The following is a 27935-nucleotide window of genomic DNA, read 5'->3' as shown; positions in this document are numbered from 1 at the left end:
GTAAGATGACGTTTCCTTCGGAGTCACGTGACTCTTTACAGTAAGTCCAACATGGCAGACGGAGTGGATCTTACGCGGTAACTAAAGCAACATTTCAACTGAAACACACAAATTCAACACTACTCAGCAACAAGACATCAACAATGAGGGAGAGACAGAAGAAAAAGAAGGGGAGGACGTGGGCGGAAGCCGCAAAAACGGTATTCTAGGTGTTTTTATTTGCCGTTTGTTGTGGTTGTTTTCCTTGAACGCTCCCACTTGTACAACTGTGTTTATGAGTTCATGACCTGCTGGTGAAGACGAAATGTTGCGTACACCGCGCGAGGCCCGTGTTGACGGTTAGACATTTGGAGGACCGCTGTCACTAGCCGCATAGCCTTGCTTCGTCCGCCCCTGTTGAGCAGCGAAATGACTGTCAGCTCCATGCACCCAAGCATCTACCCTGAACCCTTGTGCGTGTTGTGCCTGCACAGTGCGGGTGACATGTCCGTCACGATTTGAAGTCGAATAAAGTAACCATGAAGTAGCTTGAAGCACGTCGGTTTTGCGCGCTAGCCAGGTTAGCACGCTAGCTGCGGCTAACTCAGTGCGTCAACAAGTTTGATATCAGCTCCGAATAAAACAGTAAAACATGCAGTGCCCGTGTTAAACTCGTGTCCCCTCTGTTGCCTTAACTCAGTCATGGGTCGCTAACTTAATCCTTTGCATGCCAACGTCTGGCGAGATATCAGTACAGTAATGAGTGTTGCTAGCATTATAGCTAGCTGTCTAGCGTAGCATGCTAATAACGACAGAACATCACAACTCCTAACAACTATTTTATAATTAAACCGTAACGTTGTTGCTTGTGTGGGCATCTACTTTTAGCGATGTATGTACGTTATTAGCTCGAGTGAGTTAACTGTAATAAACAGTTTGCTCAAGTACCGTAGCTAACTCCATAGATAATACACTATAATAACGCTAACGTTAGTTTTTTAAACACCCATAAAGTCATTATTTACTGAGACTCTCATCGTACTGCAGCAATATGAGGATGTACATGTACAAGGTGGGAGCAATTAACAGTAGGTGCTCATCAGTAGATTTTTTTTTTTTACGATGAGTGAAAGTGTATTATAATAAGATGTTTCTGTTGACATGCCGTTAGCTACTGTTAACGTTTTTCTTAAGTGTTTGCCATCTTGCTGCATTCTCAGTTCATGTCAAAAAATGTGAACTTTAGTAGTGAACCACCTGTTATTTCTTATCAGCACGATTGAAGATGTGCATTTGGTTCAGAGTGGACCAACATCATAGCAGAAGATGTAAATCTATCAAAGCCAAAAAGCCGCAATGTTTGTGACAGGTTTGTGGTCATGATTATGCTGAGTGTTATATCCTGTACTCTGAGAGCTGAGGCTTTGTGGAAACCTGCTTCCTTCAGTAGCCTTGAAACACACCATGTATTGTGATAACTACTCTGGCTTGAATACTATAACTGATCAATGGTTTTATGATTTTTGTTTTGTAATTCTAGGTCTTGGAGAAATACCCCAATACACCTATGAGCCATAAAGAGATCTTGCAGGTGATTCAAAGAGAAAGGCTCAAGGAAATAAGGTAAATATTTTGGTGACATTTGCCGCAGCGAATGCCCTTTAGATAGGGGACATTTTCATGAGAGCGAGCAAGAGACACCGCTTTCTCCCTCTGTTATTGACACCATACCATATGCTTTCCTTTCTCTTGTTCACACAGTAACGATTTATTTACTTAATTAATAACTGTGTCATTTCTTTTTGTTTCATTGTCACTGTTCTCATCCAGAAGGTAAGAAAAAGCTAGACCCCCCACCCCTTATCTTAACAAACTCACCGCAATGCCACTTTGGTTTTGCCTTTTGCATGTTATTAACAACAACATGTACGAGGTTCAGTTGCATAAAGAAACAGTGACTCATGCTCAGATTTCATCTAGACGCTTTATACCTATCTTTAGCCACCTGTTGCATAAAAACTTAATTCTTTTTTCTTGATGTTCTAATAAAATAAAGTATGAACACTGTGTATTTGTAGACTTTATAGATTCAAATTATTATCTAGCAGATATTATCCTGCAATATTTGTAAGGCTAACAAGTGTAATTTTCTTAATGAATAACATGTTGCACTTTTCTCAATCCCATTGTATTTTATTACTAACCATTTTGCTTTTTGTGCTTGAAGTAATATACTGTACGTGACACTGTAAAATACCAGACATGGAAGTTGACAGAACTGCATTTTTGCTTCACTGTGTCACTCTGGATACGTGTCTGGCGTGACTGCTGAGGCATTATTGTGCACTCTTAATTAACTCAAGTTAGTTTTGAAAATGTTTGACTTAACTAGAACAGATTTTTATGCAACAGACATAGTTACATCAGAGTAGTTTAGTCTGAGAATGTCAGTTCCTTACAATGATTAGTTTAGTCTTGAACCAGTTTTATGCAACTGATACTGTATAAAACTTTCAGTAAATTGCCTCACAGCTACGCTGACGTGAACCTGACCTGAACTCACACATGTCCTCTTGATGCATGATAGCAATTTCTCCCCAGATATCAGAGCAGCATTTACCCTCCTTGCGTCTTTCTCCCAGCTGTCTGATTTATTGGGGAACAGATGTGTAATTTGCGTTTTTCCCTCATGATCTAGTGGAACCTCACCACTGGCATGTCTGAATGCAATGCTGCACACAAACTCTCGTGGCGAGGAGGGGATCTTCTACAAAGTTCCAGGCAGAATGGGGGTCTACACTTTAAAGGTTAGTTAGACACAAGGCAGCTGTCACCGCTGTGCCCTGTGAGGTCAAATATCGAGAAATCAATTGTGAGAAAGATCACTCACACGTTAATTTTAGTTATTGCAACCATTTGTCAGTCTACTTCAGAAAGCATAAATCTTGGTTAGCATCGTTACATGATAACCAAACATAATTATGTTTCCACTCTAAAAATTTAAATGCTTTGGTGTGAGTGCAAATGTTTTTTGAATTTCTGCTTGGCTCTTCTTTTTCGGTATCTTCAATATAACGGAAATGTGCTCTATGTGATCTATTTTTTATGTAGAAAGACATCTCAGATGTGGCGAAGGAGCTGTCCGAGGAGGGCTCTGAGGACAGCAGTGACAATCTGTCTGACTCCCATAGCACAGAAAACAGCAGTGGCGCCATCACTCAAGAGGACAGGAGAGGAAGGTGGATGCGAAGAGGTACTGTGCACTGCATACAGGCTTATTATTAACAGGCTTCCACACGTCCTTAAAATGTCCCAAAAAGACTAAAATCCAAAAACTGAATTTAAGAGTCACATGGAAAGTCAGAAAAACATAAAGTCAGTTTGTTCTGTGTGGTCATGTTCAGTCATGTTCATGTTGAAAATGAATAAATCCGTTTTCTTTAAGTAATTCTGGGATTATGATTTTCTTTGCTAACCTTTGTACTTTTATTGCCAGTGGACGTGAACTAGATCTTAAATTGCATAACTTGTTGAAACCTGCATAAACCCTGTATTAACAGCTTGTATTCCATCTTTGACATCACTTCTTAATGCAGGGTTTACTGACTGTCACCTCCAAAAGCTTTTTTGGCTCAATCAGGACTCACCAAAAAACACTTATAATAGCATGATTGCATGAATATTTAACACAGATGTTAAAATGAATTATAGTGCATTATTTACAGTAAGTAAAGGGCGGCACGGTGGCGCTGCAGGTAGTGCGCGTGCCTCACAGCAAGAAGGTCGCCGGTTTGATCCCCAGGTCGGACGGGGCCTTTCTGTGTGAAGTTTGCATGTTCTTCCCGTGCATGTGTGGGTTTTCTCCGGGCACTCCGGCTTCCTCCCACAGACCAAAAACATGCTCATTAGGTTAATTGGTGACTCAAAAATTGTCCTTAGGTGTGAGTGTGTGTGAATGTTTGTCTGTCTGTATATGTTGCCCTGCTCCAGCCCCCCCGCAACCCTGAAAAGGGATAGTTGGGTATAGACAATGGATGGATGGATATTTAAGTAAAAAATGGCTGTTGTTCAACAATCATTCAGATAGAATCAGTGGAAGAGAAAGATACTCCTTTTTCCATTGGCAGTGACCTCAATAAGAATAACACAATGAACAAGGACTGTCGCTGCGTTCACAAGCTGATTTACCTCCCTCTGTTATGACTCTTGAGAGTTAACGCCCCTTCTCAACCGTTGTTAAAAGTCATTGCGGAAAAACACAGGAAACCGTTGAACTAGCAGCAGAAGAGGCAAGTTGAGAAAAAGTGGCTTCCCCACAAACAAAAATTACAGCATCTCGTCACAAAATAAATCCTGGAATACACTGAGCATCAGACATGATAGCGAAAGGTGGGTTTCGTCTCTAAACAGACACTCTGCATCCATAATGTCTTCCGTTAATTGTCAGCAGAGGGGCTGCAGGCGGCGCATCACGGTCACATCATAGCACTTTCTGCTCCTTTGTCGCACACCTGATTGTGCCTGATTGCAGTGCAACTTCGGAGAATGAAATTTTCTTCAAGTACCAATTATTTTGTTTTCCTCGGGCTGTGCTCTTACTGACTCTCATTATTTCTCTCTGCCACTTGAATATTTTAAGTGACTGTTAAAACAGGAAACTGTATTTTCTCAGTATGACCCGTGACCACTTCCTCATTATGCACAAGTTAGAAGCTGCCAAGCAAATAACCTTGGTTTACATCTGAGTGGGAGGACTCCGATATAGTTTTATTTTTGAACTAATCAATGCAGAGAACCGCAAAGTCAAATGCAAATGAAGTGGCAACATAAAAGAAACAAGCGGAGCTGCTGCGGTATGTAGAAAAGGTGTTTTTATCACAAATACACAAAAGTGAGGTTGTTGTGAACAATCTTCCTTTTGAGAGCTTTAGCCCTTTTTTGCGTAATATGATATTTTAGCAGGGTAAGATGATCTGCTCCTTTGTGCGCTGTATTGGTATGTGTTTCATCAAAACAAAAGCATGATGTGATGAAGCCTGCACTCCACCCTCAGGAAGTGTGCTTTGGAACATTTGTTTTGTGCTTTTGTATTTCGTAGTTCCCTCCAAGCTGCAGTCGCAGCCGTCGTCTCCGCAGCCTCGATGCTCGTCGCCTTCTGTCCCCACCAGTAAACTCATCTCTCCCTCACAGAAACACAGCAAGAAAGCTCTGAAACAGGTACTGATGGCTTTTGCATTCTCTGTTTTTTAATTGTTTATTGCCATATTTGCGATTTGTGCAAACTCAGATGAGTTCCTGCCACACCCTCATACTCACATACACCCATGCTGTATAAATCCCCGCCACCCCACTCTGTGACACACAAATACAGGGTGAAAAATTAAAGTGTCACCACATGCATTGATTCAGCAAGTCTCTGAAACTCTGCTGCAGGGATTGAACACCATCCTGCCAAAGGAGCGGTGGAGAGCGCTGTCTAACACATTAGTGTAAAATCTTCCATAGGATGACAGCGATCACTCAGGACAGCTTTGTATTGATTTGCAGTGGCCCTTCCCTCTAAACAGACTCGAACCATACCAGCCAAATGCCCCCCACTCCATATCTGCATGGGTCAAGCAATCAGGCGTGTACTGTTCTTTGTGTACGTCGAACACGCACTCACCCACTTGTTGAGGATATGGTGAAGGATGACTCATCTGAGCGTATTATTTATTCCACATATCTGCAGACCGCTGCCCACTGAACTGTCAAACATGCATTCATCTGTTCTGACTGTTCTCGCTGAAGCAGTCCCACATTGACAGTCTCAGTCACCTGAGGAGCTGCTGTCCAGTTAGGCGCACTCACGGTCATCAAATGTGCGCAGATGACCACTGTTTCCGACCCTGTCGACTGACGTCTTTATGCGGATGTCACTTTAGTGTTTGTTCTTATTGAAACACAAGACAGTTGAGCAGTATTTGAGATTCATTATGTTTCTCCACTCATTCATTCAGGCTTTTCCTTTCATCTGTCTTATTAAGTATAGCAATGTTTTCATGTGGTTTTTCCGGCACTGATGTACGAATTGCAGAGCTTTCAAATAAGACTCTTTTGATTCTGAGTCAGCTGTCCCTCAACAGATGAGGTCATGAATGTATATTTGTTTTCACACCTCTAATCCATGTCAAAATACTGACTCATACTTCACCACATTTATCTAAACTTTTTCGCTGACACGTTCACTGTAAACATGCAAGTAACCCATGTTTATCCTTCCATCCCCTGTCTGTGCAACATCTTGTGCTGATTATTTAAAAATAATGAGGCGTCAGGGAGAAATGCTGGTTTTACAGTATTAATGTCCACATAATCCACCCGTTCTACATTTTCCTATTGGCTGCTTTGTGCCTTTTGTGTTCCATTTAATTAGATTTCACTTGATTGCACAGATTGTAATTCACTCCATCTGTGCTGGTGTGGAATTTTCAGCTCTGGAAGACCAATTTGTATTCATTTACTGGGCGTAGGCAACACTAGAAGATGGCGATTTGGCTAAAATTTTAGTGCTGGAGAGACCTATTGTGTGTTTTTCTTCAGTGATTTTCTTTTTATTCAGTCCACTGAAACAAAAGAGAAGCACTCAGTGGACTGTCTTGGATTACTTCTTTAATCTGTTCACGCTGAGGCTGTGAGGTGATCAGACTTCTTGACAGATTTACAACAAAGAGATGATTTATTCTTGTGTTATGCAACCTATGTTTCATTGCTGCACTGTTATTTAGCTGTTATTTAACCAGGCAAGTGGCCCTGAGGGAGTAGTTGCAGGGAAACACATTCACACTCTCTTTTTCTCATACTGCTGGCTATTTGTTTCTTCCTTATTTTGCTTGTTTTCAGGCCTTGAAGCAGCAGCAACAGAGAAACCAGCGCAGACAGGGGGGAATGCCAACCACCTCCAGTCCCAGACTGCTTCTGAAAACCATCAAAGATATGGCTGACATTACTACAAAGACTGGTAGGTGGCAGTTATGATATTGTCAAATGCAGTATGAAATGAAATCAGTTGTTACACACTGGGCTCGCACAATAGATGCAGATCCGCCTCACAGAAATCAGGTCAGACATTCAGTCAGTTTGGACATTTTACTCGTGTGCATTGCATGATATTACACAATATTGATGCAGTACAACAAAAGGCACTGTATAACCATCATCCAAACATGAGTCATATAATTGGCAGCATCAGTGTTGAAACAGATCTCAAGGCTGCAATTTTCTCAGAGCTTTTCCTTCCGCTCTTTTCCTCTGTTCAAGCAGACTTATGCCACCCAGTCGTCCCACGGAAGGTTTCCCAGAGGTCAGGCCGCCTCAGTGCCGGTAAGTCAGACATCGACTTTCATTTAATCCAGTGGTTTGCAAATCAGAAAGGAAAGGCTGGTGATGCTCTGTATTTGTCTTAGCATCAACAAATCCCACGAAAACACCAAAACCAACAATGAATCAGCCCTATTATCAGTTATTGCCTGTGTCGACAAAGCTGAGTATAGCGTATGCCTTTTTGCCGTAGACCTCCATTGTTGTCCAAAACCTGTTAGAAACCACACCGCTGTGCTGGATGACGTGCTCTTTCATTACAGTGAACACCCTCAGTGTAGTTTATTTAAACTACATTAGATTAGAGTTAATCTCAGCTGCACTGTCCTGGCTCTGTAAATGCTCATTAGTGCACCAAAAATGTGTTAACCCTCATCTTAAAATAATCCCCAACAAATAGACTGTTTACTCCTGTTTGACTCATATGTGCTAAAACGTACAGTGCCAGCTCTTTTAGGACATTATTTAGCCTTTTTTGAAAATAAGACTGAGACTTTTTGCCAGAGACAGTAGAGAAGTCAGAAAGTACTGAGAGACAGACACATGCGTTGTTGGTTTTGGTCTTTATGTGGGATTTGTTGACAGTGAAGAACAACACCACAGCCTTATCCATTAAGAAAGTTTAAAATGATCTGACAGTTGGTGTACACGTCCATCTGCCTGCTTGCTTGGACCTAGACTGAGTTAACGGCGTTTTTCCAAGAAGCTGAGGAACAAGTGAAATGATCCCGCATTAGCGGAACCAAACAAAATATATATCTCCATGTCAGAGTAAATTACTCAAGATGCCCATTGCAAGATCAACGTATTTCTGCCTTGCTGGATCTGTCTTGGCTTACATCTGTTTCCTGTTTTGTATTGCAGGGCAGCTGAAGCGCACCAAGTGTAAAATAGATGTAGAAACACCAGACTCCATTTTGGTTAACACCAACCTGCGGGCAATCATCAACAAGCACACCTTCTCTGTCCTGCCCCCGGACTGCCAACAGAGGCTGCTCAAACTTCTGCCTGAAGTTGACCGGCAGGTGGCTCTAAGATTATACATCCTTTTTATGCTTGTGTTGCATTACCTAGCAGTAAATGTAGAGTGTAATATATGTAATTGTAGTATAATGTATTAAACTAACTCACAAAATAGTTTGGAAATGTTTAGAAAAAGTAGATGAGAAGATGTTTAACATCTGTGGAATATCCTGTATTCACATGTTTAACTGTACATCTCATATGGGGAGCATAATTCAATGCACTGATGCAGTGATGGTGATTGTGATGATGTTAGTCATAACATTGTGCCACCTCTCCCCAGGCTTGCATGGACGGCCTTCTGAAGGTCACTAGTTCTGCCTTAAACAATGAGTTCTTCACATCAGCAGCACAGTCGTGGAAGGAGAGACTGGCTGAGGGTCAGTGCAAACGTTTCCAGCTTATAATAACAGCATTCAGTTGACATTATGTCTAAGTAATGTCACAAAGTACAATGCAACCTGTTTTTATGTAATATTGTCCTTTACAGGGGAATTCACTCCTGAGCTGCAGCTACGAATGCGCCAAGAAATTGAGAAGGAAAAGAAAGTGGAGCACTGGAAGGAGGCCTTCTTTGAAAACTATTATGGTGAAAAGTAGGTTCTGCTTCATGATTTAAATTCCACTTATTTCATGATTTGCTCATCTGATACAGCTTTGGAGAAGTTAAAGCCATATTTTTTCAGATTTTCCAAATGCCAAAAGGCAGTTCCTTTCAAATTAAAAGCTCTCTATCTATTGGACAAACCATAGAATTGCAAATCCGAAGGGTTTTTGTTTGTAACATCCAATATCTAATTTGAGAAATGTGCTGTTATGACATGGTGGTGTTTTTGACAGGATTATGTAGAGCTGAATGAGATTCCAAATAGGATCTAAACATCTCCTCATCGCTCTCTCACGTTACAGGAGTAGATGAAAAACTGGTAGGATTTCCTCTTGGAAACATGAAACTATGTTAGTAGTAGAGAATCGCTTTGTATCCAGTGACGTCACTTTGCTTCATGAGGCTCAATCAGATTGAATGAACCTGTTAGCTGCTTATCGAATTTGGAGGGTCAGTGATTGTGTTTCAGGATGGCAGTCACATGGGCCTCAGTGGGTGACTTGCAAAAAAACTGAATATTTGTTTCCTAAATGCTTCATGTCATACTTCTTACTGTACTGTGTAAGGCCTCTCATCACTCAGGGTTAGAATATGTCTTATTCGTTTAAAAAAAGATCCATAACTTGGACTCAGCATGTCAGAATGAACACAAATGTAAAAGAAGTAAACAAAAACTATGCTGCAATGTTTTGACTCACTGCCACCTTTATGTGTATTTCTTACAATTCCTTTAAAAACTCAGTTTTAAACCCTTGATTTATGGATTTGTTTCTCTCTTTGTCTTTCTACCTCCCTGCTCTCTCTCTCCCTCTCTCTCTCTCTCTCTGTATAGTTCTGGGCTCAGCATTGAGGAATCCAAAGAGCTGACGAAGGCTGATCTGAATCAGGAGCCTGCCAGGCCCCAGTCCCCATCTCATCAGACAGGACCAACCGCTCAAGCTCCGGAGCATCCCATGGGCGCCAAGGACAGCAGCCAGACTGATGCTGCTGCTGCTGCTGCTGCTAACCCTGTGAAAAATACAAAGCCAACACAGGAGCCTCTGAAGGCACAGCCTGCTCAGAAAGAGCCCGTCTTCACCATGGAGCCCATGAAGACACGGCGCTCACAGTCGGCTGAGGATCGTAGGTTGAATGCAGCGGAGGTTGAGAGACGGACTGAACGGGCTGCGGTCAGTGGATTACCTGAAAAGGAGCATAAAGAGGAAGTGAAGGAGGAGAAAACAGAACTCCCTCAGTTGGCTGTGAAGAAAAGCCGGGCGCCAAAGGCTAGTTCAGAGGTAAAAGAGGATCCGCCGGCGCCTGTGTTTAAGCCTGCTGAGGAGAGCGAAGAGGTCAACTCTGAGCCCAGTGACCCCACAGAGCCGCTGAAAAGGAAGTCTGTCAGTGAGATGGAGGGTGAAGTGACACCAGAGAAAAGGCCCCGTGTGTCCTCGGTTTCCTCTGTGTCTTCAGTCTCCTCCGTATCTCCTCCAGCATCATCCACATCCAGCCCCCCTACACCAACTCCAGCAAATCAGAGGGTTCCACCGCTCAAGGTAGGCAAATGTTCGTGAAGTCAAAGCCTCCTCTGTTCTGTCTCATCTTTTCAATATCAAAAACGCTCCACTTGAAAGGTGGCTCTGACAAGTTTGCAGCTTCCGTCTTTGCAGAGGGGCAGCGGCGGTAGTCAGCGTGGATTCACAGCAGTTAGAGTGGATTCCAGTCAAAAATGATAAAAATGTCCATAGGAATTTCTCAAACCCCTCCTGCATTTCTCTGCTGCTGGTCCTTATGCTCCAAATGTTAAAAACGAACAGACTTCCCCGTATATCCCTAAAGTACTGTTTTGCTTACGTATATATGCATGTCTTAAAGTCAATCTGTTTTTCGTTTTGCAGATCCCAGTGTCACGAATCCTTCCCGTTCCTCTGTCACCGAGCCAAGTCTCACCCAGGACTCCCCTCCCAGCCCCGCTTAGCAGCCCGGGCCGCACTGGTGCTCGCACTTTGGCCGACATCAAAGCCAAAGCTCAGCTTGCCCGAGCGCAGCGAGCGGCGGCGGCCGCAGTATCATCTGCATCGAAGGGAGCTGTGCCGGGCCCAGGGCCAGGGGGAGGCAGCGCTGAGCAGAGCCAGCCATCACCCAGCCCCAGCCCAACATCCCCACAGGCGTCAGGCAGGTTACCATCCTCCGACAGCAGCAGCAGTCTGACACCACCTTCTCGCCCATCAGACTCTTTTGGTCAACAAAGCCCAAACCGATCTCAAATATTGTACTCAAGCATAAGTGAGGAAAAACACACAGGTCACTCTGCTGGTACTGTCAGCACAGGACCCTGTGGTGTTCAGAAGAGTTCAAACACATCAAAGCAACCCACTCTTTCATCTGTGCACGCTCTGAAGGGACAGGAAAACCCATCATCTGCTGGATCATCAACCAGGACCAGCTCCTGTATCCCTGCAAACAACCCGCTGGTCACCCAGCTTCTGCAGGGCAAAGAGGTCCCATTGGAGCAGATCCTCCCAAAACCGCTATCCAAGGTGGAAGTGAAGGTGTCGAACTTACCCTCTGGTAGTAAGGGGAAGACGTCCCTCTCTGCTGAGCACAGGGCTGATAAGCAGATGTCCCATCAGCTCAATACAGCAGGCCGAGCAGGAGTCTTGTCAGAGTACACGAGGCATCACAGGGAACTTCCTGATAAGGAGACTCAGGAGCAGATCCTACAGGCTCTAATGCAGAGGAAAGTCCAGCAGAACCAGCCTTATGGTGGCATGGGGCCTCAGCACCCTCAGTACAAAGTCCTTCAGCTGGCGCATGCAGAACAGCGTCAGGACCAGTCCAGGATCTCAGTAGGATTTCTTGGTCGTAAGAGGATGCCTAGGCCTGCCATGACAGGACATTACCTGCTCAATGTGTCCACCTACGGCCGAGGACCAGAGAGCAAGAGACTGCACCAGTCTGTCATCCCCAACACGTCTGTGTCCAGTGTAAAAAGGGAAAGCACAGAGGGAGATGAGGCGGCTAAGGAAGAAGAGCCAGCCAGGAAAGTTTTCTCTCCTGTTTCTGGGGTTAAAACAGAGCAGCAGGGATACTCGATAACCAAGTCCGGTGAAACGGGGAGCGTTCAGCACTGCTCCGATGTAAAGACTGAGCCTGGATCAGAGGATAGCGCAGCTGGTGCCGACAACAGCAGCACCAGCGCGGCCGCCAAAGACACCAGCCCTTTTTTTCAGTCACACCGAAGGCACCTCGAACTCTGCAATAGTAATCAAGGAAACTCCGAGCCATATCGTACCCAAGTGGACCCCAGTCACCAGCGGCCGTCGGCCTTTCCAACCCAGAGAACGCTCGATAATCAGGAACCCGTGGCAGCATCGTGCTACGGTGGCACTATCAGCATGTCTGTACCTCACACTTTGAACCGCGGCGCTGCAGGCACCGGCTCTTCCACGGCATCATCAGAGGCCGACGGTGGCGGCGTCCACGGGAGCGTCATGTCGTTCTCAGTGACTGTCACCACCATACCTGCCGGTCACCCGTTAGAACACGGCAACCAGGGCGAGCCGTCACCTGAACAGTCGTACATCGAGGGCTCCAACATGGAGGACGTCCAGTCTAAATGCTACTGTCGACTCAAGGCGATGATCATGTGCAAAGGATGCGGCGCCTTTTGCCACGACGACTGCATCGGCCCCTCCAAACTGTGCGTGTCGTGCTTGGTTGTACGATGATATGAAATTAATAATAACTAAAGGATGTCGTGGCTTGATTTGTACTGAACAAGGCACAAAGCAGAAGCAGATCATCCAGAATCAAGACGGAATCGGCGCTCGAGCGACGCTGCGCCCCGGAGACAACAGCCGGCGTGTGGTCGCTCGTGCAGAGGATTTACACTGGATGCTCTTTCATTTCACCAACATCGATGAAAAGCTGTTTTGTGCAATTTTTTTTGGTAGAAATGTCAATCAGTTTTCAATCAAATCATTAGTCTGCCAGATGTGTGACAAATATAAAATCTGGCAACGTTTGCACTCGGCTAGGATCAGTGTGATATATTTTTTTAAATATATATATGTGTAGTTTTTAAAAAAAATGGAGGGAAAAATGAATGTTGCTATTTTTGTAGAACATAATGACTGTTGTTTTCTTTTAGACTGACACTTTTTATTATTGGGCCTAATCAGTTGTGGTTAAAGGCAAAAAGGGGGGGGGGCAGGGGGGCGTTGATGATAATCATTGGTTGTAGAGTACCTCCTATTTGGCATTTATGCACGCATGGCAGGGAAGTGCAACTTACAGTGACTATTTTATATAAAAATTGTACATTTGTTGCAGAACACACTCAGATTTAAGAAGTAGAAAGAGCATGTATAGTTTTAGAAAAAAAAGAATTTAAAAGGAATTTTGAATGATAGTTCAGCTGGTGAGGATTGCACATCACATCATTTTTTGACTAACAGTTACCGAGCAAAGCACTTGAAAACGCCTGGATTTACGGTAGTAACTGTGTACAGCACTTACTTTCAAATATAGGGAAAAAGAAGAATCATTTATATATAAATATGCCTCTATGTTCCTTTTGACAAATCGAGATCTTTTCCATTCCAGGTCAAGATCCGGTGTCGCTTCCTACTGTGTGAACCTGCATTTTCTCCCCAGAAAAGCCAGTTTGTAGATACGGTCTCCTGCTAAATGGGTTTTGTCATGCTCGTATGTCTGTACAGATGGATCAGCAGTGGCAACCAGTAAAAAAAAAAACACTCAAGGCATGGGGAGAAAATGAAGAGAAATTTTTTTTTTTCACTGTAAATACTTGCTAATTTACGGTATATGCATAGATGTAGAAATTTATTTTATTCGTGCAGCACACCTTGCTTGGGCATATCCAGCTGTTTATTACATAATTATTTTTACTCTGAAAGAAAAAAGAGAAGAACAGTAAATTATGCTAAAACGCTAAATGCTTTATCTGAACGATTCAGCATCGAACGCTTCAGTTTTACAAAACGACTTGGAGGTACAATGTGACGCCGATCAACAGGCAGGCGTAACGCTTCACTTCAAAAAGGCCTTTTTCTGGAGGATGGAGTTAACCTCCGTCTTCTAAATGTGGTATGAACGAAAAAAAAAACATGCACAGTGTTTAAATAGTGTACAGTCTGTGTGTGTGTGTGATGTGCACTGATGAACCGGCACATTTGTGTTGTGAACACTGTGTTGTAGCTGCGTTTTGGTGATGTCAACACAGTACAAGTGCTTACTTTACCACAAGCAAACATGCAAAAAGGCCAGCGTGAAGGGTTAACTCTGCAGGTTCTTCGGCCGTTCGTGCTGATCGCAAATTAAGACGCATCAACTATGTTTTGAAATCTCCTGGAGGTGCAACGTAGGCCTGTTTTATAGCAGTTATTTCCAAGGTAATATGCCAAAGTCACCTTTAACAAAACAAAATAATCAGAACTTGTTTTTAATGTTTGACTAGTTAATCAAAGTAATATATTTTAATTAATATATTTTAATATAAAAAAATCTATTTGCTAATTGTTTTTGGAAATCAACAGGGTATTTACTATAATAATATATTGGCTGTCCGCTTTCCTGTGATTTTGTTTAGACTGGACAGACCAGCGTACAGATAATAACTTGACTTTTTATAGTTCAAATTGCCCAGGTTTCAATATTCTGTATGGCCCAGGTTTTTTCAGCGGATCCGTTGGTCTATATTTTTCCATAGAGATGTTGTCTAATGTGTTTTGTTTTAGCCGTCTACATTTGTCTTTACCTTACAAAACGAAACGATATGTCTTTAAAGCACCGTTTTTCCGATCAGTGGATTAATCAAGGTCCGTTTTTAAATGTATTTCTTAATAAATGGGGGGTTACGTCTTGTGATAATTGGTCTTAAGATGTTAGGGCTAGAGTCAGGAGAGGTTTTCCACAAATATAGCATTTCACTAAAAGTGGTGTACCAGCATTTGAATTGTGTGAGCACACGTTTCATCCCTCATTAATGTTTAGGTCTTATTTGGTTGAATGTGGTTTTAGGATGCTGTATTTACTCATGTAGAGTTGGGGCCTGGACTGCACTGCAAAACAATTAACAGAAACCATTCAATCGACCCAAAAGGCAGCTGAAATCTTTATTAAAGAGGATTGAAACCTGAGTCAGGCAGCAGTCCACCCCTGTCAGCTCACCTGTCGCGTGTGCATCGAGAGGAGACGCTCATATAGAGCTGACTGTCGGGGGGGGGGAGTGTCATGGGCAATTCCCGCCACTTTAAAATGTCACATTTATCACTAGGTGAATTTGTTTAATATGTCTGTGTCATTTTGTCTCCATTTAAACTCCGGGTGAATGTAATATAGTAATCAGCACTTGTAAACAAAGTGTATTTTATCAGAAGTTATAGACTATTATGAATAAATAATGAAAAGCATCCTGACTGTGTTCACTGGTGTTTATCTCACACAAACGGATGCAAGAGGAAGTTCAGTTCGCTCTGAACGACGAGGACGCAACAGCGCTGGATTTTCACATTTAAAAGCAGAAAGTTACAAGCTGGACGTGTGGAGTTTGAAAGAAGTATGCATTTAGGAGGCAGGGGTGGTGTAGTATCAGCGGCGGTGAAGTACAACTCGTTTTCCCATAGACCCACATGACTCATAGTTGAAGCACTTGTAGCTTGAATCAGCTTTACGCTCTCCAGGTTGAGTCATCACTTAAAAGAATGAACAAACCTGACAAAGATTATGTTTCTTTTAAAGGACAAAAAAGTGCAAACATGTATGCCGCTGAGAATAACTAGTCATTAACTCTGCAGCTTAATTTACTTTTGGATTCTGGATCTGTTTTAGTTGAATTAAGCAGCTTTGATGCCGTGTTTGCTGCAGCCCGACTGGATTCTGCTCCAGGTCAACAGAGGCCAAGGCTCGTGGGCTTTGTTATATCAGGACTGTCTGATGGACAAAACGCATAATAAGCCTGCAGAGTCACGTTATTCTGCAGTAACACTGCAAGTAACGCTGAGCATACCAGTAAAAGAGACCTTTGAATGGAGAACACAGACTGAGGGAAACCTCACACTCACATGCTGGTTTGTTGCATTGTGGGAAATGTAGGATCCAGTGGTTTTCGAGCTTGACTCATAATGTCAGGATATCTGCCTCTGCTGCTTTGTGTTGATTCTTTTTTTATTATTATTTTTTATTAATCTGTCTCTTTTGAGTCCCCCGACTTTATGAAAGAGCAATGGGAAATCGCTGGAGTATCCCTTTAAATTCAATTTAATCTCTGTCCCTTGTTTTTTTTGTTTTTTTTTCCCCCCTCCGCTCTATTTTGAGGATCATAATTCAGAGTAAAAGCAGCAATAGTAGTAGTGCGCCTTTAACCAGCGTGCGTGCGCACATGCGTAAAGTATAGTAGGTGGTCGCGCATGGCATCTCCGCGCCCGCTTGCGCTCCTCTCTGCCGTCCTCTGCCGCTGGGTCGCTGATGATGCCGCGCGGAGCGGGGCGCTTGTACATTTCGGTGCGCGGCTACCACCGCAGTTCCCAGCACTGAAGTCGAATGAGACGGGAGAGACGCGTGAAATACGATGATGGATCGCCCGAGTCGTTTCTCATCGGCCGGACAGCTGTAACGTCGGCGGACACACGCGTGGATTCATCAAAGGTGAGAGTGCGGCTGTGAATCACGGAGGAATTATCCTCCTTATTCACCCTGGACCACTTATCCTCCCCATCTGATGCTGCTGCTGCCGCCGATGATGGTGATGGTGATGCTCTAAACGCAACCTGCGTGATTTTTCCTCCGGTAAAGGCCAGTTCCCCGCTATGCCCCTCATTCGGCTGCTGAGACACCAGTGAGAATAGAAAAGATGCAGGATTGCTGTTGTTTCTTATCCCCCCAAAATTTATGGGCATCACGACACACCATTCCCATTGCGGAAATAAGGTAAATAGGCAGTTAAATCAGCAATATGGCTGCGTTTTTGCTCGGCCGTCGCTTCAGAAGTGAATTTTAAGTGTTGCAGGATCGCTCACTGCGAGGTTTGAGGCTTGTAGAAACCGAGAAGTGAATGATATCAGCGGAACGGGGGTACTGCAGTAACCGAGTCCTTATGTTGACTCGCGTCAAAGGATGTTGTCATTACCTCGAAGCTGAAGGTGCGGTTACAGTAAAATGCACCTTTACGGGCCTTTAATGATAACACACAGGCTTACTGTGTCAAAAAATGGGCTGACATCCAAACACAGATGAGCTTATGATTATTGATGTGCAAATGATTGAACGCAATTGAGTGAAAAAGCCATAAATTCAGGCTTTTTTCACACTGATCCCGCTCTGCGCCCGTGAATGCGCTCTGCTCTGTGAATCCATCCCGTCCATGAATTATTAAGAACTTGTCTCTGTTTTCTTATCTGACATGAAATAATCAACTCATGGATTAAGCTGTCATTGCCCGCCATGCACTGCTTACATTTTTTTCTGAACCTTGCCTGCCAGTGCAAGGCCTGAGTTGCCTACTCATGGATTTCTGCAGTTACTTCACAGGCTGAATATTTACAATGAACCATTGTGTTATTCTGCTGACATGTGTCTGTTTGCTCTCCCACTGCGTAGCAAATGTTTTCTAGCCTCTCCCCCAAAGTATAGGAGGGCTTCTCCAGCACATCATCCCTGAAAATGCACTAATACAGCGTGCGTGGCCCCACTCAGGACCCCATGTAATATGTAATTAGAGTGTTTTCAAGTGGCCAAAGTGACCCTTTAATCCTGACTGAGTCGCTGTTATTATTTGCCCACTGAGCTACAAAGACTCATTAACACTGCTGTTTAATTTAGCACAAAGTGGTTCGCAGCTCTCTGAGAAAGCAGCTGTACTGTATGTGGTGGACAGCATAATTAGAGCTGACGCGATCAGTCGATTAATCGATCAGTCGCTCAACAAAAACTTCATTGGTAACTATTTTTTATGATGCGATTCATCATTTAGGCCATCTTTTGAGCAAATGTGCCAAACATTTTAGGGTTTTTAGGATTTTTCTGCTTTTCTCATTTTTATATCATTGTAAATTCAATATTTTGGGGGTTTGGCTTGCTGGATGGACAAAACAACACTTTTAAAGGTGTCACCTTGAGCTGCAGGAAATGGTGACTGGTGGGTAATTTCTCTTTAAATCAATTGTTTGTTTGTCTATAAAATGTCAGAAACAAGTGAAAAATGGCTGTTATAACTTCCCAGAGCCCAAGGCGATGTCCTCAAATGTCTGAGAACAGTCCAAAATCTAAAGGTATTCAGTTTACAAGCATATGTGACGCAAAAAAGCATTCAGTTCTCTTGTTTGAGAGGCTGCAACCAGCAGATGTTTATGAAAACCCTCATTCAAACTGTCCACATAGTCTCCAATTTGTCTTCTGTTGATGGACTAATTGCTGCAGCTCTAGTGAGAGGCTTTGTGTTTTTTGACATTTCATCGACAACTAGTCGATAAAATGAGAGAAATGATAATAAATGACATGATGCCTCCTGTTAAAGGCCTTTGCTGGTGCCTGTAACCAGCAGTAAGAACCACTCAACACAAGCCAGAGCAGCAAGTTAGTGACTGGAAAGAGCCTCGGTCATAACAGCCGAGATCACCGTGAGAGGAAGAGCGTCTAAGACTGGATGCAAAGCAAAAGCCGTCCCCTCTGCGGTCTTACTGAGGGTAGCAGAGCCTTTTACCGCTCACGGTCAGCGAACGCACCCCGTGAACATGCTTCGGCCCCCACGGTCCGAGGCCGTCCGGGGGCTTCTCTCTCATTGGCCGGCCGTGATGCGCTCTGCGTGTGTCGTCATTAAGTGGTTCCTTTGCAGCTCAGTCGGTGTCATTAGCCCACAGGATGCAGTCACTGCTGAGCGCGATGTCATGGAGAATTATCATTCGCACAGACCACGGGCGCTGGATGGTTCCCCAGCCAGCTCACCAATATCTCTACAGGAAGAGAGGGAGGGGAAAGCAAAGCACAACGTGAGAGTTAATGTAGTCCTTGAAGGAGGGGAGAGGGGAGGTGTTAATTACTTATTTTAAAGTCAACTACATTGAGTCAGCGATGAATAGCTTATCTATCGCAGTTATGATGACATCACGTGAGACACCCTGACTGACTGTTTCTATGTGGTTTTTCCTCACAGGGTGGACGTTTAGGGCTTCACTTTGTTTGACACTCAGCCAGCAACAGGTAAAGGCTTTTAAAGTCTTCATAAAATCAGATGTACAGTGCTAATGTCATGTGTTATCTGTCGTGTATGGGCTTAAAACTGATGATACTGTTTTCCAGTATGCCACTGATCTACTGATACTACTGTTAAATATCTTCCGTTCATAAGAATGCAGGGTTTTGTACCACTGAAGAGCCAGCGAAGATCAAATTAAAGCGTCAAACAGTGTTTAAGAAAATGACACCTTCTCTGCAGAAGTGACTCGTATCACATTAAAAGCCCCGATGGCACTTTTTGAAGAACAGAGTGAATGAAACAAGGAAACCTGTGTTGTTTCAAAGGGAGCTCTGTCTGAAAGAACAAAATAAAAAACAGACAGACAGGAGCAATGAATGCTGACAGCACTGAAGCTCAGTCAGGTGTCAGCACAGAAGCAGAAAGTTGAAATGGTTCAATGGATGTAGATTCTCTGAGCGTGCGGCATCTGATTCCTGAAGATCAAAGTCTTTGTGGGGACAATTCATTTTTGACAGCAGCATCATGAACACACTGTTTTCATCTTGGTGTCGTTGATACATTTCCTCTCTTTCCAGTTAGCTTAGTTAGCATAAAATTGAAGTAATCCAGCACATAAAATTACATTAAACAAATGTGTTAGCTAGCTTTTCAGTCACCGTGTGGCAGAGCCAGGCTAGCTGTTTCCACCTGTTTCCAGTCTTTGTGATAAGCTAAGCTAATCGGCTGCACGCTGTAGCTTCGTATTTGCTGCTCAGACATGAGAGTGACATAAATCAAGAAACCGAATACGCAAATTTCCCAGAATGTTGTACCATTTCTCTGCATAGAAATCACATTTTTGTTGTTTTCTTAGTTGCCACTGAGCAGCTACATTTGTGGTGGCTTTCCATGAAACTTGGCGGTATAACGAAGTCGAGAGTCATAACCCTTTAAATTAAAAAATCTATAATTTATCTCTTAAGCTGCATCCAGCATCTCTGATATTCAAATAGTGATATAGTGAATAAGCTGAGGGTTCAGTCTGATTATAAGACCAGTCTTTCAAATCTATCACATTTTTGGTGTACCGCTGAGAGAAACTGTTAATTTCATCTCTATAATTGGTTTCACCACCTGTTAAAAAGCCAGCCAAAGCCATAAAATCTGTATGTTATGATAAGTGAACAGCTGGAGCAAAAGCTAATAGAGTCCTTGCTGTACGGGGTGAATAATAAAGATGAAAGAACGTACTGAATCCTCGTAGAGCAGCGTTCAGGAGCTCTCATGTGCATTTAAGCTGACCACATAAGAAAGGCAGAATAATGCACACACAAAGACCTGATCCTCTAGATTTTAAGGATTTAGGTAGTAATTTATGTTCAGTCTTCCCACAAAAATCATAACCCACAGTCTGAAACATTTCCTTCAGTTGCACTAATAACATATACATAGATCATCCTCACTCGCTGGCTGTGTGATTGATTTTGGAGAATGCGTGTTGCATTCACGAACATGCTGCTGTCTGAGCGGTAAGCGTCGCATGCTCTGCTGTCTGATGTGCCACAGGATGATCGAGGAAGGCAGTAAACGAGGCAAGGCCATGGTGGAGAAGAGACAGCTCTTCATGGAAATGAGTGAGTGGAGTCGACAAAGAGAAACCTCTTTTCACTATTCATGCTCAGCGGCGGCTCATGCGATTCTTTGAGTGACTCCAAGTTGCGCAGGAGATGCGTGGTGCCTCACACGTACAGTATAATTCCTCCCACACAAAGAGGGTGATAGTGTTTAAATGTACCCCAGAACGGCTGATTGTGTTTGGAGAGACTTATTTTTCATTAAGCTGGTCAGGTGTAACATTAATCTGATTTTTTTTGGAGACTTTCTTTATGTTTTTTTTCCTGCAGGAGCTCAAAACTTCGACGTAATCAGACTGTCGACGTACAGGACTGCCTGCAAGCTCCGGTTTGTGCAGAAGCGATGCAACCGTAAGCGCCTGTCTTCTCAGCTGTTCTGACGCCATGCGGCCGAAAGAAGCGTCTGTTCTGTCATGAATACAGACTCGATTGATCACAGTCTGTCTGTTTGCCCCCTGCAGTTCATCTGGTGGATGTCTGGAACATGATCGAAGCCTTTCGTGACAACGGGCTCAACACGCTGGACCACAACGCCGAGATCAATGTGTCGCGGCTGGAGACCATCCTGTCTTCCATCTACTACCAGCTCAACAAGCGGCTGCCCACCACCCACCAGATCAATGTGGAGCAGTCCATCGGGCTGCTGCTCAACTTCATGGTGGCCACCTACGACAGGTAGGTCAGGCGCAGGTGCACGGTGGTGATCACTGGAATCGCTGTTGTTTTGGTTGCGTTGCTGAAGAAGCTTAATGACAAGTGTTCGACACAACACACACACAGTTTAGAGGAGTGGTTCCCAACGCTTTTACCTCGTGAGCCATGAAAGCAAAGCTAGGTCCCTTCAGGTGTTTTTTTCTTTGCCATCCTGTGAATCATCTCGCCACCCCTCAGTCACATCTTGCACCCCTGCAGGTAACAAACAGTCTGGTTTGACCGCTTTTGGCCACAGTGGCTGCTCTTTAGAAAGTTAGAGCGTCTCAGAATCAGATAACTAATGTGGGTTACAGGTGGTGTGTTTTTAAAAATAATGCTCCGCAGTGATGAAATAATGTCCAGCTTATTCATCTTTGAGTCTTTTTCATGGCCGATCAAAACAAAAGTGATACCTTTTAAGACGAGAAAAAACGGTAAAAACTCAGATTTTTATGCATTGAGTCCACTGTTATATTACATTTGCTGCAAGTTTTATTTGAATTTATTTTAATCAAGGAAATTTCTTTCAACTAATTAACTGAAACAATTCAGTCATTTATGAAGAAAAATGGATAAAAATCAGCTCCTTCTCTGTAAGGATTTACTTCTTTTGCCTGTCTCAGAGTAGAGTAAACTGAATATCTTTGGGTTTTGGGCTTTTAGTCGCACAAAACAAGACATCTAAAGACGTCGCCTTAGACTTGTGATGGCCAACCCGATCGATTAATGCCCCCTAGGAATAAAATAACTGTCCCGGAACATTCTTTATTTTGCCTTTAATCAGCCCAAAATTACAGTTTTTTCTTTCCAGGAAACTTTAGAACTTGGAAACTTGGAAATTGTTCAGAGATCAAATTACAAACCTATAAAATGAAGCGTTTTAGCATTTTATGTGTCTGAATGCTGTTTTAAAGCCCTCTCCGCCCTGCCGGTGATTAAATTCTGGTGAAAAAAATGCTGAATCTTTTATTTAATATAGAGTCTGTAAATACAAACAGTCAGCCAAAACAAAAGTGTCCCCAAATCCAGATAAAGAATACGCAGCACGTGACTTTATCGTCCATCCGGCCAGGTTTTAGGCCTCAGAAATGTTGGTAATAAGCTGAATGAACACAGATCCGCCGGCTTCCTCTGTCAGAGCGTCGGGTGAAAAAGGACGCTATCAGCTGAAGTATCCCTGCTGATGTTTGACTGTCCATCCGTCCTCTTAATGTCTGCTCTGTGCTCACGGCCCTGGACGCTGAGCATCCTGGAGTGCAGAGGTTTATTATTGACCGTAAAGCTCTCTCTCATTATTGTACCTTGTGTGCTCCAATTGATTGGCTGCTTGCCATGTCCATTCATTGACCCGTTCAATTGCTTTACTTTTATCTGTGAGGCCATTCTGGTCCCGCTCTGTTATTATTCATGCTGCCGTATCTCTGGGAAACTTTGTGGAAATGACTGTCTGCGATCACAGGAAGCAGTTTCGCTATCTGTCCCCGAGGTCCAAACCGAATTAGGCAGAGGAGCTTTCATGTAGTCCGTTACCTCTGCTCGGAAGCCAGAGCTAAATGAATCTGAAATGAAAGAGCCGGTCTCTCCTGGCAAGTTAAAAAGATTTTAAGGGGTCTTGAGGCAGCCTAATAATGACCTGCATGTACCGTGTTAATCCCTGATTTAAGGTTTAGGTCACGATTTGTGACATTTCGCACACTAATGGATGCCTCATCAAACGGGCACTGAGCCGTTTCAGTTGGATATGATGTGATATATTCTAAAACACGGGCTGACAGTAACTGATTTATAGCAAACATCAGCCAACAAAAAGCAAGCAGGGCTGCAGCAGCAAGAGCAGTCAGTGCATGGCAGTGCCAGAAAGTAACTAAGTACATTTACTCAGTTTGAAGTATTCTATTTAATGTACCTTTATACTTCTATCTCAGGGGCAAATATTGTACTTTTACTCCAATACTTTTGTCTGACAGCTTTAGTCACTAGTTACTTTCCAGGTTACAGTTCTTCACACCCGTCCTGTGCAGTGAAAAGCACGTATCTCTGCAGGATTGAGTGTTTCTTTATGGGTTGAGAAAATTCTTCTGCATCTTCAGATAAATAAACTAGTTAAAACTTGGATAAGCTGGAAAATGCATCATCACAAAGCTGAAAACAGGCTGTTTTTCTGAGCTCATGAAACTTTTTAGAGATACGCGCTTGTCACAGGACAGCAGCACTGCAAACATGACGAGCTTGTAGAGTGTGATGCATTGGCGTACATTAAACTACACATATATAAAGTGGTTAAAATCATCACACCCTTAATGCAGTAGTATTATAGTAAAACGCTGTCAAGTACTTTTACTTTTGACACCTTAAAGCAGCATTATGCAACTATTTTACATTACAATAAGAGCTTCAGAGTCATTTTGATGCTAGGCTGATTTGTATTTGGGAGAGTGAAGCCTTCTCTTTCCCGCTCAGCGCCTCAAACACCTGTTCTTTCACTTTTTAACTTGGGTTGAGTGGATACAGTCTCCTGCAAGAAGGAACTTCACGGCACTACATTACACCAACTATAGTCTTCAGCCGACTATAAGAAGAAAATAACTTTGTATTCTCAGTACAGACATCATGAGATGAAGAGGAAGCTGATGGAGGAAGAGAAAGAGAGAGAGTGACCGATCAAGAGGCCGGACAAGAGTAAATCTTGGCTTTCTGTCGTTGGCGAAAGAGGGAATTACACTTTGAAACTGGAGGGGCGCCAGGCTGCAAGAAATACTAATACTTCTCGCATAATGTAGCTTTAAGTAAATGTTGCTGTTAGTATTTACATACTTTTACTGAAGTGAATGCAGGAGTTTGACTTGTATTGGAGCAGTAGTAGTACTTTCACTTATTTCTAAGTAAAGGATCTGAATACTTGTTCCACTGTTGGTGTGCTGAAGTGAACTGAGGTGCATTTTACTGATGTCATTTCTTCATTAAAGCGTCACGTGGTCTCACTTTAACGTTACCTCTCCTCTTGCAGTGAGAGCCATGGGAAGCTGACGGTTTTCTCCATGAAGGCCATGCTGGCAACAATGTGTGGAGGGAAAATTGTGGACAAACTACGCTGTAAGTTCATGTCTGAGCACCGTACACATGCCACGTCAGGAGATGTGTGTGGGTGTGTGTGTGTGTGTGAGCTGCATTTTTAGCAGCTCATTCTGAAGTCTGATGTCATGGCTACCTGCGCGTGCCAGGCGTACCTGATACAGCAACTACCTTCGTGTAATTGCTGGAGTCAAACACACAGGGGCACTGTTGGAACATGCATGCAGAATTAATTTGCCTTAAATGTGCATATTTTAACTCTGTGGATCAATAATAAAATGCGTGCACAGAAATGTCAAAAGCCCGCTTTGCCCTCTGTTTCTGCTGAGAATAATAAGCTTGACATTTGCTCTCTCTCAGATATTTTCTCACAGATCTCCGACTCGAGTGGAGTCATGATGTTTGCAAAGTTCGATCAGTTTCTCCGGGAGGTGCTGAAGCTCCCCACGGCCGTGTTCGAGGGTCCTTCTTTCGGATACACGGAGCATTCAGTGCGGACGTGCTTCCCTCAGCAGGTATGAGGAGGGTATTTGAACTTCTTCTTCTTTTAAATCTCTAACCAGTCGCCTGTCTCGGTTGATACACGAATGTGTGTGTTTGTATCCAGAAGAAGATCATGCTGAACACGTTTTTGGATGTGCTGATGGCAGATCCTCCCCCTCAATGCCTCGTGTGGCTACCGCTCATGCACCGACTTGCTAATGTTGAAAATGGTAAGATGTGCACATCAGAATTATTTACATTTCCAGTTTCAGCGTGAAGTTTTGCATCTTCTTGTGTCTAATTTAAAAAGTGACATTGAATTTCTATCACTTCAAACTGTGTTTTCCAACTAGTACAACAAAATATATGTCCACGTATGGGTACTTAGGAGGAAAATAAACACACAAACAGGATTATAGATGAGTGTGAGGGTGATCTTTAGTACATTCATCGTTCCAATAATCATAAGGAATGCAGGAATAAGAGCCACAGGACACGGTTTCCACCACCCTGACTCAGATGTAACGCCTGCCTGCTATTGAGCAGTGCTTGAAGAAGTATTCTCATCCTTTACTTTAATAAAAGTACCGATACAACAATGTACATATACTCCTTTGCAAGTAAAAGTCCTACATTATATACTTAAAGTATCAAGAGTACTGGCTCTGCCCTGAAATGTCTCCTGTCAGTGATACACCTTTATTATTATATGTTACATGATGAGAGTTTTAATACTGATGCATCAGTAAGTAAACAGTGTTTCACTGTCGTAGCTCATCAAAGAGGAGTTACTGTGGTTTATCGACCTCAGATGCAGTTTGGTTGTTTTAGTTGTTTACTTTTCTCTTTATGTACTCTTTACTACTATAAAAAGTATCTGAAATGTATGACAGTTAAGTACATTTGTAATACAGTTACAATAAAGTACACTTTTTATTATGTACTTTGAAATACTACTTTAAGTACTGCAGAATTAGGATATACTTTCAAACATACTTTAAATGAAACACAAAAAGTAAATGTATACTTGTAATGACTTTTATATTTCTAATACATTGAAGTATACTTGAAGTAAACTCCTTTTTGACTGACTTCACAAGGCGAATAGTTTAGGAACCACTGGTTTAAGATGATCGTGTGCAGCACAGATTGCCTTCAGATGAACCGTCAGCAGATGTTTTTGTGAGTGAAGAAGTCTCTGACTGAACGTCCTTCCTGCCTGTTTGTCACCGCTCAGTCTTCCATCCGGTGGAATGTTCATATTGCCGGAGCGAGAGCATGATGGGTTTCCGGTACCGGTGCCAGCAGTGCCACGGCTACCAGCTCTGTCAGAGCTGCTTCTGGCGTGGCCATGCCAATGGTCCCCATAGCAACCAGCACCAGATGAAGGAGCACTCGTCTTGGGTACGTCAAAGCCCCGATCGCTCTCAGTTTCACACCGCCTTGTTCCCCTTTCTAAACAGTCCAAACGTCAATAAGTGTGAGAGAGTGCGAGGTGATTTTACAGCACGGCAGACTGTTCAGCCGCCTCCCTGCATTTCCTGTCCTCTCAAAGCCATCCAACACAGATTTTATGGGGTTTTAGTCATTTTGGAAAATTAAATTGTATTGATTGAATCTGCCGCATCGCCGCATTCCCCCAAAGCTCCGTCATTATGTTATAAATCGAGACGAGGGAAGTCACAGGCTCCGGATCCCAAATCCAATTCCCGTCTCACTCGGTTTTCTCAGCGAAAAGAATGAAACACAAAACACTGTAATGTGGGATATATCACCAAGGTTAGGCAGATGAATCCGTTCTGGATGTTCCCCCGCTTCTGTGACAAATTGGTATAAATTGGAAATGTCAGTGAAATACATGTGTGACGCTGTTGTCCGTCCACCACCGTTCTGATGAGCTGGCAGCGTTAGCGGCCATTTCGCTCGCTGGGACAGAAAAATGGCTGCTCAAACAGGACGGAGGCCTCTGCTGTGCACTCAAGCAGTCTTTGAGTACCACTTGAGTAATACTTTAGTATTCTTGCAGTGTAAATAGCTGCTAAATTTGGACAAATTCATGCAAACTTTAAGTGTACTGAAGTCCACCAGTGAAAATGAGGATTCATGAGCATTAAAAACACAACTGCAGTACAATTGTATTATATCACAGATGTGTTGAAGTATACTTAAATATAGTTAAAATTAAAGTACACTTTAATCAAGCGTGCTAACAGGGTATTACAAAGGACTTTAAAATAAGTATACTTTTCATAAGTACACATTATTAAAGGTGTTTGTCAAGCATACTTTAAATTAGGCACAAAAAGTAAAGGTGCACTTGTAATGACCTTTCTATAAACTATATTTCTAATACAATAAAGTACTACTACTGTTTGCCATGAGTTAGACTGTGGTAGTTTTAGCTAGGCGTACCTAATAAACTGGCAAATGAGTGTTGATTGTTTCCTGTTACATTAAGAAGTTGGTTAAAATCTGACGAGTGCCGGCCCGTTTGCACCTCTTACAGCACTTGTGGTTTTTTTGATAAGAGTGGGATATTTTTATTTCTCATAACACCAGATGTCCTTTAACTTTATGGAGATTTTAGGGGGAATAGTCCTTTAAGAACAGCTGCGTTAAAACTTTTCAAATGAAACTTTGCTCACTGATTATTCCGTTTTTTTTCCTTAACGATGGCTCACGCCGCACTGATCGTGCTGCCTTTAAGGACCTGCAGCGTCTTACCTCAAATTAATTCATTAGTCTGTGTTTTAGTTTGTGTTTCAGTGGAGTGTTAAATGAGAAAACTTCTCGCAGAGACTTTATTTCTGGAGAGTTTGGACCTGTTTTTTGCAGATTTGACAGTTCACCGAAACTGGTGATCAGTGACGATCAAACATAAAAGTGGAGACACAGTGTAGTCTGTTAA

At 43.0% G+C, this 27935-nt stretch overlaps 2 protein-coding genes across 6 annotated transcripts in view; both read left to right on the top strand.

The window, feature by feature from the left end:
• Positions 1–52: 52 nt before the first annotated feature.
• asxl2 (ASXL transcriptional regulator 2) lies at positions 53–15383 on the top strand. Its single transcript, XM_070979261.1, has 12 exons — positions 53–200; positions 1520–1602; positions 2678–2786; positions 3091–3232; positions 5078–5196; positions 6862–6979; positions 7282–7341; positions 8203–8363; positions 8645–8741; positions 8852–8957; positions 9801–10503; positions 10846–15383. The coding sequence occupies exons 1-12, from the start codon at positions 144–146 to the stop codon at positions 12676–12678; spliced, it is 3588 nt and encodes a 1195-aa protein (XP_070835362.1). The 5' UTR covers positions 53–143; the 3' UTR covers positions 12679–15383.
• Positions 15384–16413: 1030 nt separating this feature from the next.
• Positions 16414–27935, top strand: part of dtnbb (dystrobrevin, beta b) — a 35204-nt gene continuing 23682 nt past the window's right edge. For 3 of the 5 annotated variants that reach the window (XM_070978650.1, XM_070978649.1, XM_070978645.1), the window contains exons 1-9: positions 16414–16618; positions 19122–19168; positions 20712–20779; positions 21050–21130; positions 21241–21454; positions 24480–24565; positions 24905–25059; positions 25152–25257; positions 26265–26431. In XM_070978650.1, the coding sequence (XP_070834751.1) occupies positions 20713–20779; positions 21050–21130; positions 21241–21454; positions 24480–24565; positions 24905–25059; positions 25152–25257; positions 26265–26431 (876 nt within the window). In that variant the 5' untranslated portion in view covers positions 16414–16618; positions 19122–19168; position 20712. The remainder of the gene's footprint in view (positions 16619–19121; positions 19169–20711; positions 20780–21049; positions 21131–21240; positions 21455–24479; positions 24566–24904; positions 25060–25151; positions 25258–26264; positions 26432–27935) is intronic. The other 2 variants (XM_070978651.1, XM_070978646.1) reach the window with 2 other exon arrangements.

Source organism: Chaetodon trifascialis, chromosome 14, assembly GCF_039877785.1.
Source record: "Chaetodon trifascialis isolate fChaTrf1 chromosome 14, fChaTrf1.hap1, whole genome shotgun sequence".
NCBI lineage: Eukaryota > Metazoa > Chordata > Actinopteri > Chaetodontiformes > Chaetodontidae > Chaetodon > Chaetodon trifascialis.
The sequence above is the reverse complement of the archived record's forward strand: the minus strand, read 5'-3'. Positions and strand labels throughout refer to the sequence as shown.